General features: G+C 40.7%; 1 protein-coding gene across 4 annotated transcripts; it reads right to left on the minus strand.

The window, feature by feature from the left end:
• Positions 1 to 2,299: 2,299 nt before the first annotated feature.
• CWC15 (CWC15 spliceosome associated protein homolog) lies at positions 2,300 to 13,098 on the minus strand. Of its 4 annotated transcripts, none has more exons than XM_021679074.1 (7): positions 13,069 to 13,098; positions 11,388 to 11,526; positions 10,687 to 10,799; positions 9,716 to 9,804; positions 8,217 to 8,330; positions 4,144 to 4,262; positions 2,300 to 3,185 (listed from the first exon to the last, which is right to left on the minus strand). In XM_021679074.1, exons 2-7 carry the CDS (start codon positions 11,516 to 11,518, stop codon positions 3,056 to 3,058), a joined length of 696 nt encoding a protein of 231 aa, XP_021534749.1. In that variant the 5' UTR covers positions 11,519 to 11,526; positions 13,069 to 13,098; the 3' UTR covers positions 2,300 to 3,055. The 4 variants fall into 4 exon arrangements, with proteins under 4 accessions (XP_021534749.1, XP_021534745.1, XP_021534748.1 ...); XM_021679070.1 differs by having other exon boundaries at positions 12,739 to 13,069; XM_021679073.1 differs by lacking the exon at positions 13,069 to 13,098 and adding an exon at positions 13,008 to 13,067.
• Between the last annotated feature and the right edge of the window lie 461 nt (positions 13,099 to 13,559).

The following is a 13,559-nucleotide window of genomic DNA, read 5'->3' on the forward strand; positions in this document are numbered from 1 at the left end:
CTGAAGTCAAAAGAATTAAAGCCCCACTCGTCCTCTTCCCTCCTTCCTCAGACTCTGGCACAAAGAGATGGCTGAGCTCCCAGGAAGCGGCTTCCAATTAGCCTGGGGCCTTTAGGACCATTTCTCTGCCTCTTTCTCAGAAGGAGGCCGCTTGAAAATGTGGCTAGATGAAAAGGTCCCCCTGCCTGGGGGGGTTGGTGGGGATGGGGGGGTGGCGGTGAACGCCTCTCGCTCTTCCCCTTCCTAAGGCACCTGACATCTAGGCCAGGGGAGAGCAGGACACTTTCAAACAGGAAAACGAAAAACACCTAAGAGCTTCCATATAAAAAGATTCCAGTCGCTCGGATGGAGTAGGGGCCTCCGCAGGAGTGTGACTTAGAGGAAGGTGTGAGAGCCACACCCCCACAGTACCACAGATCCAACGGCACCCAGCATTTGTGGAAGGGCGATCCCAAGGCTGGTGCTGTGCCTTCCATGTTCCGCAGCCCTCGCCCCTGAGAAGAGGGGCTGGCTTCACATGCGGGCCCCGAGAAGGGCCGGCTGTGCCCCTCTCCCTTTCACTCGCTCCAGCCTCTCTCCTCTTCCAGAGTGGTCTCATCCAAGTCGTCCTCCCAAAGACAAGCCTAGCCCCGCCCCGTGCCCTGGTGCTGGGGCTTCCGGGACCCGGTAGGACCCAGACCGGGCAGGGAAGCCAGGAGCATGAAGCAATGACCTCTTAGTACTTTGGTGCAGAAATCTAGTCCTGCAGAGGAAGTGGGGCCGGTGAATTGACAGACGCATAGGCGGAGCTAGGCAGAGGAGGTGCCTTTTTAAGTATTCTTAAGATAAACCTCTATTTCACCTGCGTTTCTGTGACTAGGTTTCTAATCCTAGCCACCAAGCAAAAGCAATCACCGTATCTATTGCCCAACCCAAGCTCTGAGGGGTTAGGGAATCTCTTGATTCAAAATGAGAGCATTATGATAGAACGAAACAAGACTTTGTGTTAGCCGGCCCCTGCTATATGCTCGTATAGAGAACAGGTATGAAATCCCGACTATGTGCCTGCCAGATACGTACACCTTACTGTACTACTCAGGGCCCACCAAACTCCATTATCTCATTGCTGTGGTTTCATAGTTAAGCAAAGTCAGAGCGAAGTAACACGAAGAAGCAGTGAAGCCTACCAATTAAGAGGATGGGCTTTAGAATAAAGACAGTTGTAGGCTTGACTCTCAACCCTACCCCCTTAAAGGTTTATGACTTTGCTTTTAAAGTTCGTACAAAGTTCAGTTTCCTTGCCTATAAAATGGAAAATAATGTCCACCTTTCACAGGGAGGGGTGGGATAATGGTGCACCTGCATCAGGCCCCTGGATACGTGGTACGCCTTTCAGATGCTAAAAAGGGAAAGATCCTATGATTAAGTGCTGCCACCTCTTTTCCTCAAGACTTTACCCAGAATCCCAAGAACTAGTTTTGGAAATCTAATGTCACATCTGGAATCACATTTTCATGTAGTTTGAAGGCACTTGTACATGTCCCATCATGTATTAACCTTGATCCAGTCATTTGGTCTAGGTTTCATTGTCCTTAACTTGGAAGCACCCAGGACTTCCAAACTATGGAACAGTGGTGCTATTTAGAAACTTGAAAATGAATGTAGAGGCACTTTATAAACTGTAAAGCTGGAGTTTATTTTAATTACTTAATTTAGTAGACCTCATGCCCAGCATGGAGCCCAACCCATGGCTTCAACTCAGGACTCTGAGATCCAAGACCCGAGCTGAGATCAAGAGTTGGACGCTTAACCGACTGAGCCACCCAGGTGCCCCAAGGAGACATTTAAAAAACAAGGTTTTAAATATTACTAAAGGCTTTTAAAAACCACTAGGTGAAGTATTCAAAATTTTGTGTAAATGGATCAACTGGAAACAATACAGAGCATGCATGTGGAGTCAAGACCTGGGCCCCATGTCTAGCTTTACTCCTGACTCAGGCGCCACATAATCTGTGTCCCAGCTTCCACTGGGGAAGTGCTGGAGTAGTGAATGAGCTCTTAGAGAAAAGGGTTTAAAGAAATAGCCACTGATAAAAGCATGTTATTTTTGCTTGAAGTTTTATTTTTAACCTTATCAAGCTCAATATCTGTTACAACTGAGGGATCCTATGACTCTCTGTAAATGCTTCAATTTCTGGTCCCAATTTTTCTACCAAAGTGACAACCTCCAATCACAGTCCAGGCTTAGGAAAACTTCATTTCCCAGCTGCAGAGAGATACTCCCACTTCCCACATACATATCCTCCAAGATAACAAACAAACAAAATCCTATTTCCAAAGGTTTTATTTCACGTATTATTTAATGTTGAACTTTCCTAGGCTCTGCATCTAACGTTATGTCAGTGTGCAAACTCTATCTCATTCAAAAGAGACATGGCAGTTGAGTATCCAGAACACAGGTAAGTGTCACATGCTTCCTAGGCATGCTTAAGGAGCAGTTTTGGGCCAAGAGAAAAAGAAAGGAGCTCTTGCAGAAGTGAAGGATACCCCATGCGTCCTCAGACACACACTCAGGGAGCAGAAAGGTTGATGACACTCTTCCATACCAACATGTGGGCCAAAATTGAATGCCTTTCATCCTCCATCACACTCTTAAAAACACACAGTGACAATCTCACACATTAACTGACCTTAATGTCAAAGAAATGAGAAGTTAATGTACAAAGAAATACAATTCACAAAAGAAAATATGCAATGTTTTATAAGCTGCATACATTTCAACAAAAAATTGGGGGACACAGATTTAGTTATTTCGATTTTTGAAAATATTTATTACAAGAAGATTCCCTTTCCCATATTAAAAGGAAAACATATTTCTGGAAATATTCAGAGGGTGGAAACTAGTTAAACCAATTCCCAAGTCCTCATCAAATAAGGTATCAATAAAGGAGAGGTTATTTCAGAACTTAAAATTAGGGAAGCCTATACACAATTTAGATGGGGAAAGAGAAAAACAGAAAAAACAAAGTGAGAATGATCGTTTACATTTTACAGTCTTTAAGCACATAAAACTGTACTATTTAATATATTTCTCCATGAACTTTTTGTGAAATTCAGATCGCAGCGTATCATTTACAAATCTTTTGTCTTTCTTCTGATCATCTACACCTTTTGCACAGTTCTTGAAAACAACATCATCATCCCACCTAAAGGGAAAAAAGAAACCAGAACGCTCTTATATGTCTGTATCAGGAGACAAGAACAAGTGAACTGCAAAGCTTAGTCATTACCCAGAAAGATGCTCAATATGTAGACGCAATTACACCCAAAAGAATAAAGTAATTCTTAATAGGTTGTAATCTTGCTTTATTACAGCAGGAAGGGCAATTCCTATTTAGAACATACAAACATTCTTATTACTTCTCCTGTATGAGGAACTTTGAGTTAAAAAGTAGGAATTCATAGGCTTAATATTTAATGTTTTCAGGTCTAAAAGAGGCAGCACCCCGATTCACATAGATACTTCTAGATGATAATAACTGACCAGTTTACTGTAGTTTAGATTACATGCTTTTAAGGATTTTATACTCTCTCATCAGTTACCACTTAGCAATCATCCACTGTAGTATTTGCATTTTATGGCAACAAAGGAGAAGAAACTATTGGGGTATAACCATTAAGGTTCATAGACTGGTCCAGATCTACATTTCAGTCTGGGGGAAAGAATGTGCTGGGTGACCCCTCACAGGAGGGACAGAGCATAAGGAAGTGTAGCTTTCTCCTCTATGATCTATCTGGCTGTGTATCTTTACTACGTTAGTCACAAGTACAACTCTATGTGGAGTCCTCGGTGTCCTTCTAGTGAGTCTCTGAATGTGAAGGGTGATCTTGGGGACTCTTCACACATACATCTAAAATGTTAAGCTTTGGAAAGCCAATGGCTCAATGCACTGCTCCATCCCTAGTGCTTAGAATAGTATCTGGCACACAGCTGGTTATCATAAATATCTACTAAAAGTAAGTACGTTTTCTTTCATTCTCCTTCTTCCATTATTCCCATATCTGATGGAGAAGGGTATCAGTGAAAAGGGGGCTTTTACATAATATATTTTGCTATAAAACGCACAATCTGCAATATATATCCAACTCGTTAGTGTAAAGTACCTTCTTTTAACTTTGAAGTTGGCCTGAGGCTGGGATGGGCCAGTGAGATTAAGGAGAGGGTTTCCACTCAAAATGTTTTCCATACGTATTCTTTCTTCTTCAGCTTTCTGTTCTTGTTCCTGTCAATGACAGAGGAGGACTCATTTACTTACATTAATTCTGGGGCCAATCTTCTTACATAACTCCTATTTTAAAAGACTGTGAGGGGGCGCCTGGGTGGCTCAGTTGGTTAAGCGACTGCCTTCGGCTCAGGTCATGATCCTGGAGTCCCGGGATAGAGTCCCGCATCAGGCTCCCTGCTCAGCAGGGGGTCTGCTTCTCCCTCTGCCCTCTTCCCTCTCATGCTCTCTGTCTCTCATTCTCTCTCTCTCTCAAATAAATAAATAAAAAATCTTTTAAAAATAAATAAATAAAAGACTGTGAGGATTTTATGAGGGAGAAGGAATGAGCATCAAGGTAGGTGTTTATTTTTTTTAAGATATAACATATACCAGAAAAGTCTCACTTACCAAAATAATTTGGCCTTTTTATTATAAATACTTCATGCTTGTCATCATACATTCATTAGTCTGACTCAGAAATTCTATGAATGCATATTTAAATCTATTTTTTCTTGAAGTACATATAAAATTAACTGCTATTTTAAGAGTACATCAATAAATATATTCTAGTAATTTGAGAATACATTAAACATCAAAGAGACACATTTAGCAAAGCTATTACCTTGATTTTTAAGAATGGGCTATACAGAACTATGATTAAAAATAATTTTATTTTGAATTATTAACAATGTAAATTTGTACCTCTAGGATTAGTGACAAGTTATTATTAGCCAAGAAGTAGGTCCTAAGATAAACTATCATGTAACATATTATATTCAGCTAACATGTATTTCTAGTAATCTACCCCGGCTTTATTCATTTTGTTATGCTTTATTGTTACTAACTTTCCATTTTTATACTGCTCGTCTACAAGCTTGTCTTTCTTCACTTTTAATTAGCATTAACCTCTTTAAACTCAAATCACCCTCACGTTTGATTCTCAGAATTAGAAATATAAAATGCCTAGAATTCTTAGCCATTAACTGCTAGATCTACCTGTTCATGCTATCTTAAAACAAAAACAAAAAATAAACCCCACTTTATTGTATTTTAGGAAGGACAAAAACTGATGACTTACTGGATCAAGGAAAAAGAGACTTTCAATTTTAAATGAACCTAATAGGGGCACCAGGGTGGCTCAGTCAGTTAAGCAGCCAACTCTTGATTTTGGCTCAGGTCACGATCTCAGGATTGAGATCAAGCCCCACATCAGGCTCCCCCCTCAGCACGGAGTTTGCTTGGGATTCTCCCCCTCTCCCTCTGTCATTCCCTCGACCCCACTCATACTCTCTCTCTTTCTCTCTCAAATAAATAAATAAATCTTTAAATAAATAAATAAAATGAACCTAATAGTTTTAGATCACTTAGAAAAATAACCTAACTTTCCACAGAGTTAATGATATTTCATTTTAATATCCAAAGGTGAACAACAGATTTCATTTTTAAGAGGCCAAATAACTGGGAAGTGAGAAGATGCAATGCTCAGGGAAATAAACAGGGAAATTCCTTCAGGTCACTGCTCAGACCTTAAGCAAACAAAATCAGGAACATCCATTACAGATTAAGAATAGATAGCTTTCTAAAAACTATGTATTTTTAACAATTTATATTGATGTTGAAAGTGAAAAGACATTTCTCTGAGATGCTAGAAAAATAAAAGCTCAAATATACAATGTATCCAACTTATAATAATAACGTATGTGATATAATAAAGTTCTGGCCATTTTATATTTGCAATATTATTTCCTTTAGAGTCCTGGCTGCCGGCCACGCACAGCACTGGGAAAAAAAGGTGCCAACTCTTTCCATATTCAAGTACCAGGCAATGGGGTGCCTGCGTGGCGCAGTTGGTTAAGTGACTGCCTTCAGCTTAGGTCATGATCCCAGGGTCCTGGGATCGAGCCCCGCATCGGGCTCCCTGCTCGGCGGGAAGCCTGCTTCTCCCTCTCCCACTCCCCCTGCTTGTGTTAACTCTCTCGCTGTCTCTGTCAATTAAATAAATAAAATCTTTAATAAAAAAAAAAGTACCAGGCACATTATGGTTCACAAACATAGACTAATAATCAGACAGCCTGCAGATCAAATCCAAACCACCCCGTTTTTGTTAATAAAATTTTACTGGAACGGATAGTCACACGCATTCATTTCTGTATTGTCTACAGCTGCTTCTGTGCTACAGTGAGCATAGCTGACAAGCCGCACAAGAGACAGCATGGTCTGTAAACCTGAAATATCCCGAGACATTTACCATCTGGCCCTTTACAGAAAGCTTCCTAGCCCCTGACATAGGCTGACTGGTCGAAAATATTTTGGGACACCTCAAAATTAGCCACTAGAAAACCAGATGGGCAATAAGAACAAAAGTAAAACTATCCTTCAACCCCTAGAAACACCAATACATTTTTGTACAAAGAGTAATCTTACAAAATTCCACGACCTTTTGTCTAAAATGCTTATCCTCTTAAGGGTCAACCAAATGCACCTGAACTGCTTGTCCCTTATGAATCCACAGCTATTAGGCAAGCCAAAAGAATCAGGAATAGAACAACTGCCCTCTAGTGGTGTGCAAGTGAAATTAGGACAGTTCTTATAATTGATTTTTAATTAGATAGGAACAATTAGAAGCTATTATGGGAATTACGCTATCCTATGCCAAACTTCGATGGGAATTATATTTAAAATATTCTTCTTCCAATTTGAGTTCCAGCAATCCTCTACCTCCCAAGACTCCTCACATGAACCCATGTCAGTCTTTTTCCACTCTTTAAATAGAACAATTCTTGGTTCAAATGAAAACTTACACAGAAGCTCATAAAAAAAGCCGAGCTCTTCTGTTTGATAGTGGACACAGACATCTCCAACTGAATGTCTCATAATGTGTTAAATTCAACATGTTCCAAACAGAGCTCATCATCTCTTTTCTCTCCATCTAAACATGTGCACCCTTCTGCCATCTCCCCCCCGCCCTTAAGGAATGTCAGCAACATCTACCTGGGAATTGGGGGTCATCTTTGCTGCCACATCTAATCAGTCACTTTATCTGATCATTTTACCTCCTTGACAGCTCCATCAGCATCTATTTACTTCTCTCAATTCTAATTCCTATTATGCAGAATTATCTTAATTGCATCTGAGGATTATTGGAACAGCCTTCTCAAACAGTTTTCCCAATCCAACCTCCATACTTCTGCCAGAGTAATCTTTCTAAAATGCATATCCAAAGTAGATGACTATTAAATTTATTATTCATATTTTTCTGTATTACTGAAATATTTCATAATGAAAAAAAAAACCCCCAATAAAATGCATATCCAATCTTATCATACTCCTCCTGAAATCAACTAGCTCTTCATGGCCTTCAAAATAGAGTCCAAACTCCTTTAGCACTGGTTTATGAATCTCTACTGTTCTGACCTGCTCTTGTTCATCCAAAGTTTAAAGGTATGTACTATGGATCCTATGTAATCCCTGTAACTCTTTTTGAGATAGACATTCTTTTCTTCCATTGTATAAACGGAGAGACTGGCTAGGTAAATTACCCTAGGCTATATAAAATCTATTGACAGACTGCAACAAATGCCTGGAAAGAAGGTTGGAAGCAGGAGACAAAGACATAAAGATGGTCTCATTATATCCTTGGGTTCTTCGTAGACCATGATTATATCATACTCATCTTTAATTCTTCTGACACTTAATGAACAATGATTAAATGTCTGTTGAACATATGAACAAGTGAATGAAAAACAAATTGATAAGCACTATGAAGCATGCCTGAACTATTTGGAAAGAATTTCTAACATAACCAGGAAAATCAGGATGTCGCAAAAATAATCAGACTTGTAGATCTATAGGTGCTGTAATATCTAGATATGGCAAGGACGATTTCTAATATAAGATGTATTACTTAAATTAAAAAATATTCCTAGTTTAGAATAGGCGATAAGATGCAAATATTTAATATTTTGATTTTACCTTCCTGGCCTGCTCTTCAGCTCTTTCTTTTTTAATTTTTTCTAGTTCTGCAAGAAGAGCTGCAGTATCATCATCATCACTCTCCTCTTCAAAATCTTCATCTTCATCTTCCTCCTAAAAAAGAATGATGATAGCCCAGGAGAAAATGCATGTTATTCATTATTTTTCCCATGAAAATTACACTTACCATATCTTTGGGGCAGGATTAATTTTCCCACTGGGAAAGATAAATGCACCTAAATACGATTAAAGTCAACCATCAACCAAAACGTAAAATGAAACCCCACAAACAAGCTTACAGAATTCTTACTAAAATGTCCCTGAGATGCTTGAGAGATTGTAACAGCAAAAAGTGTAACAAAGTATTCTTCAAATTTACATAGTCAAAAGGGGATTTCATATGAAAATATTTCTACAATCAGACAAGGAACACTTTACACTGATACACACAGTACATACATATACAGTGTATCACCCTAAGAGTCAAATAGTTTCACTAGCTCAAGACAACTTTTAATCAAGGAAGTAAGGATAATCAAAAGTACAAAAAAAGGGTGCTACATTCTCAGAAAAATTTCAAACAATTATTAAATACCATTTAAAATTGGGCTCCCTTTAATTACTGAGTTAATTATTTAATTCAATCTGTCAACTCTGGAATTAATTGCTGATATATAAACTTAGTTAGATGCAACTGATGAAAGGCCAGTCATGTTTTCCCACTGAATGTACAAAATTGCAAGTTAATTATAGACCATAGGGCCCCACTGAATTTTAATGTTAACTGAAGCACTAATCCTAAAAGAACTTCCACTTAAAACACTTCCCCCTTCCTAGCAGAAGGAACCATTAAGTTGAGTTGCACACCTAGAGGGGGCATGTTTGGTATCTAATGTGGAAAGGCCTCTGAATTCAGCTCTTGGGGGTGCTATTACTGATAAAGACCCTAGAATGAAGAATGCCCTCTGGAGGTACAGAACATGGTCAACCTCCAGGGTTTAGTATGGAGAATTATTTTTTTTGGAAGCTCATATTTTAATAGATCACTTTCTTATTTGGTTCTCCAGAGATCAAACTTGCTCTTAAAGTTTAATTACTCTTGTGATTAATAATACTTTTGCTTTGGGCGCCTGGGTGGCTCAGTCGTTGGGCGTCTGCCTTCGGCTCAGGTCATGATCCCAGGGTCCTGGGATTGAGCCCCGCATCGGGCTCCCTGCTTGGCGGGAAGCCTGCTTCTCCCTCTCCCACTCCCCCTGTTTGTGTTCCCTCTCTCGCTGTGTCTCTCTCTCAAATAAATAAATAAAATCTTTAAACAAATAATAATAATACTTTTTCTTTAAAAATCAACCATAAAGCTTAGCATTGAAGTCAGGACTACATTTGAATAACAGTAAGTAAAAATATAGGCCACTTCTTAAAGCCAAAAAATAAAACAAGCATTTCAGAAAACATAATAAATGAATTACTATGTGGAGATCAACAGAGGAAATAAAACATACATCTGTTAGAGGATCATCTGCATCAAGGTTGGCAGCAGGAATTTGGTCTAACCGAGGCTTCTTTGACACTGATGAGGAAGTTGTATGCTCTGGAGAAAACAAACATAATTTAGCTTACTAAAATAAACACTGTTTCTTGTAACATTTTAGGGACCTGTGGGGACAAAAAGCTTAGATTATAACCATCAAGATAGCACAGACAGGAACCACAGTGCCTGGCATTTGCCCTTGGTCAACATTTGTTCAATGAATTAATGAAAGCATTGATTTTAATACGGGAACCATAGCCTCTCTGAGGAAATTTAGGGAAGAGTTCATATATACTGAAAATATAAAAAAGATATTATAACTTATGCCCCTCGATGCCTTCCAAAAGCCAGTGACAAAAACTGGAGACCCTCATAGACAGAAAATGCACGGCCTCAAAAAGTCTGGTTGCTGTAAACAGTCAAAACCTTTAGGGGTGCCTGGGTGGCTCAGTTGGTTGAGCGTCCACTGTTGATTTCGGCTCAGGTCATGATCTCAGGGTCCTGGGATCAAGGCCCACAAAGCAGCATCAGGCTCTGGGCTTGGTGTGGAGTCTGCTTGAGCTTCTCCCTCTGCTCTCTGGCCCTCCCACCCTGCTCATGGGCGCATGTGCGCTCGTGCTCTCACTAAAATAAATAAATAAATCTTAAAAAACAAAACCAAAAAAACACCTTTATGTAAACTGAAACAAGAGCTGCCAGATATGCCAAGATCATCCTGTTCCTTCTACTACAGCAGCAGAGAGATGGAACTGGAATCAACCTTGTTATCACCTCTAATCTAATCACTTAAGAAAGTGTTACCAATATCTTAAAGCAAACAATAAATTGTTTACACCATTTTAAAGCAAACAAACAAAAATATTAATCAGTTCCAATTAGCACACGAAAAAACTGTTGTCAACATAATTTCATGAGACAAATGTCTAGGGGTAGTGTTGGTACCTCGTGTTGGACGATCTCTATTTTTTTCTCTTGCAGCAGCCCGCTCTCTCTCTTCCAGCTCTCTCCTGAAGTCACGGTTGCGAACCTCTTCAGGAGCATCCTGAGTAGTTTGTCTAAAGTAGAAACAAACAGGCAAAAATGTTACTAAGAAAATACATGGCTGTAGCAATGGAAGACAATTCACAAAAAGCAACTCTGTCCTTTAGTCCCTCAAGATTCATGGAACTAAACAAGATCATTCCCCTAATCTGAAGGTTATTAACAGGCATTCTTGTAATGTTTCCAATATTTCAGAGAGCCCAAACTGAGTCACACATTTTCCCATAAGGCTGCAGATTAATTAAAATGTCTTTACTTTTTGTTAGTTCATCAACTCAGGGCTCTTTACTATGACACTTTTAATCTCATACTGATTAGTGCTGATGGTGCACGGGCCTTCTGAGGTCATTATTATTGTGCCATATACATATGGAAATTCTCAGTTAACAGGAATTTCTGCATAAGTAATATATGAAAGAGTTTTATAAAGAGCACAATTTTAATGTCAAACACTCTACTGCATTCTACTCCTATGAAAACAGAAACTTCAGTGATATATCACTGTTTGGGCGGCCCCAAACATGCTACAATCTCACGAGCATGCCATTTAACAGATTTCTTAGTCTTGTCTTCTGAACAAGAAAGTAAAAAGTCTTCATTACCTATATTTTATCTTTGTATGAGAAGGTAGGTCTCTACTTGAATATTGCTTTGAGAGTTGGCTCAAATCACCTTCTCCTTTTCCTCTCCCACCTCTCGCAGGTTCAAAAGTTGGCCTAGCTGCTGTTGTCATCTTTTATGCTTTAAAGAAAAACTGTATCAAGTTATTTCCAATATGACAAACCCTCATTTCATAAAGTATTAATAAATATTGATCCTTGTGAAATAATTTCCAAAACTTGGGGCGCCTGGGTGGCTCAGTTGGTTAAGCGACTGCCTTCGGCTCAGGTCATGATCCTGGAGTCCCGGGATCGAGTCCCGCATCAGGCTCCCTGCTTGGCAGGGGGTCTGCTTCTCCCTCTGCCCTCTTCCCTCTTGTGCTCTCTGTCTCTCATTCTCTCTCTCTCAAATAAATAAATAAATAAATAAATCTTTAAAAAAAAAAAAAATAAAAAAATAAAAAAAAAAATAATTTCCAAAACTCATTCTCCAAAATTACTTAAATAACCTCAAACAAAAGTTCTAAAGAAAACAAATAATGAAGCCCAAGGTACATAAGGAATATAGCTTCTTAGGCAGCTCTTATTTAGTGCAAAAAATTCTCTCATGAAGATCTGAGTTTGTGTTCCTGTTCTCCTTCTGTCTCTGTGGCCCTGGGCAAGTCATCCAGCTTAAGTTTCTGTGGAATGGGCAATGTCCCTCAGAGGATTATTATGAGAACTGAAATGTCAAAGCCCTGTAAAATTTAGTACTGCCATGATTGAGTTTTAAAAATTCTTAATTTAACCCTACTCCACCAGACGCCCTAAGGTTTGCATTTTATCTAAATTTCATACAACAGAAAATAGGCTAGTAACTACAAAAACAAAAGTTGTTTTAAAATCACTGACAAATACTGAGTGTCCTGGAGAAAAGTGTGCTAAACTTTAATGACAGCTACATGTGCAAAATTCTCCAACAGCCTTCTGTTGGTCCAATTTTCTTTTATAGCAATCATTATAATATAAATCAGATCTTTTGTAGGTTACCATGCTCAAGACAGGAAACTCACCCCCAAAGGATTCTGATAAGCAAAACTCAGGGACCCATTCCTTATGTTACTTTTGGTTTGGGGCTGCCAAGAGTAGTGCCTAGCAGATGTGGCGACTGAAGTCCCGTTAAGCGTCCGAAAAGCAAGAGTGCGGGTAAGCTGGGGGAACTGGTATACTTCTCCAGATTTTTCAAAAAGGGAAAAGGGGTCCATGCAGGGGGAGAAACTGGGTTTCCTGCCGCTGGGGGCGCCGCCGCCGCCTCCCACACACTCCCGGATTTTTATCACTCCCGCCTCCCGGGGGCTCGCCTTCGGGCTGTTACCAGAAACTCGCTGACTCTTCACCCAAAGGCCCGACTCGCAGGGGGTTTGGGGGGTGGAGGGGTGTGGAGCCTGTTTAACGCCGCCTGCAAAGCTGCCTTCACGCTCCGCGCTTCGCGGCCGGCCGGGGACTCGCTGGGCTCTACCACCGCCCGCCGCTCCGGGGCCTCCACCGCCCGCGCCCGGTTCTCTATCGTCGACTCCGACCCCAGCCGCCCTTCCCCGCCCCACTCGGACACGAGAGACAATCTGCTACCCTCCTGCCGCTCACGTCGGCCGAGGTCTAAGGCGACAGCCTCCGGAAATCATACAGACACCATTACGACTCTTACCTCCCAGAAACCTCTGCGCCCAGGGCCAGGGCCCAAGACCCGGAAGCAAAACCCTACCTCTTTCGCCGCACTTCAGAGGCCGAGGCAGAGACCAATCCGCAGCAGGCAAGGTGGAAGTCGGCGTGACGACAACAAGGGGCGGGGCCGAAACGGCCCAGGGGGCGGGCATTTGAAATCAGTGCTTTAGAGTAGACCCTAAACATCATTTTATACCTTCAAGAACCAATTACTTAATGCCTCCTCTGTCTTTCCCTTCCCCGACCCCCTCCCAGACTCCTTCATTCCGGTGCTGCGTGGACGGAAAGCCCCGGGTAGCCGACACCACGTCCCCGGCTAGCGAGAGAGAGCGTAGAGAAGGATTACACCAAACTGTTTAAATCCAACGGCGCCTGCTTCCTCTCTCCTGAGCTAGACCCAACAAGCCTAGAGAGCTGGGCTACGGAAAAACTAGTGTTTTCATTTAATTGGATATGAAGAAAGAACAAATATGT

The sequence above is a fragment of the Neomonachus schauinslandi genome, chromosome 11 (genome assembly GCF_002201575.2).
Source record: "Neomonachus schauinslandi chromosome 11, ASM220157v2, whole genome shotgun sequence".
In the NCBI taxonomy this organism is placed as follows: Eukaryota; Metazoa; Chordata; class Mammalia; order Carnivora; family Phocidae; genus Neomonachus; species Neomonachus schauinslandi.

Excerpts from the sequence above, each read along its gene's own strand:
- CWC15 (XM_021679074.1), bottom strand. The coding sequence starts at position 11,518 with ATGACAACAGCAGCTAGGCCAACTTTTGAACCTGCGAGAGGTGGGAGA. Across the intron at positions 10,800-11,387 it reads CATACAAAGATAAAATATAG|ACAAACTACTCAGGATGCTC; the intron begins GTAATGAAGACT and ends TTTCTACTTTAG. Across the intron at positions 9,805-10,686 it reads TAGAGATCGTCCAACACGAG|AGCATACAACTTCCTCATCA; the intron begins GTACCAACACTA and ends TGTTTTCTCCAG.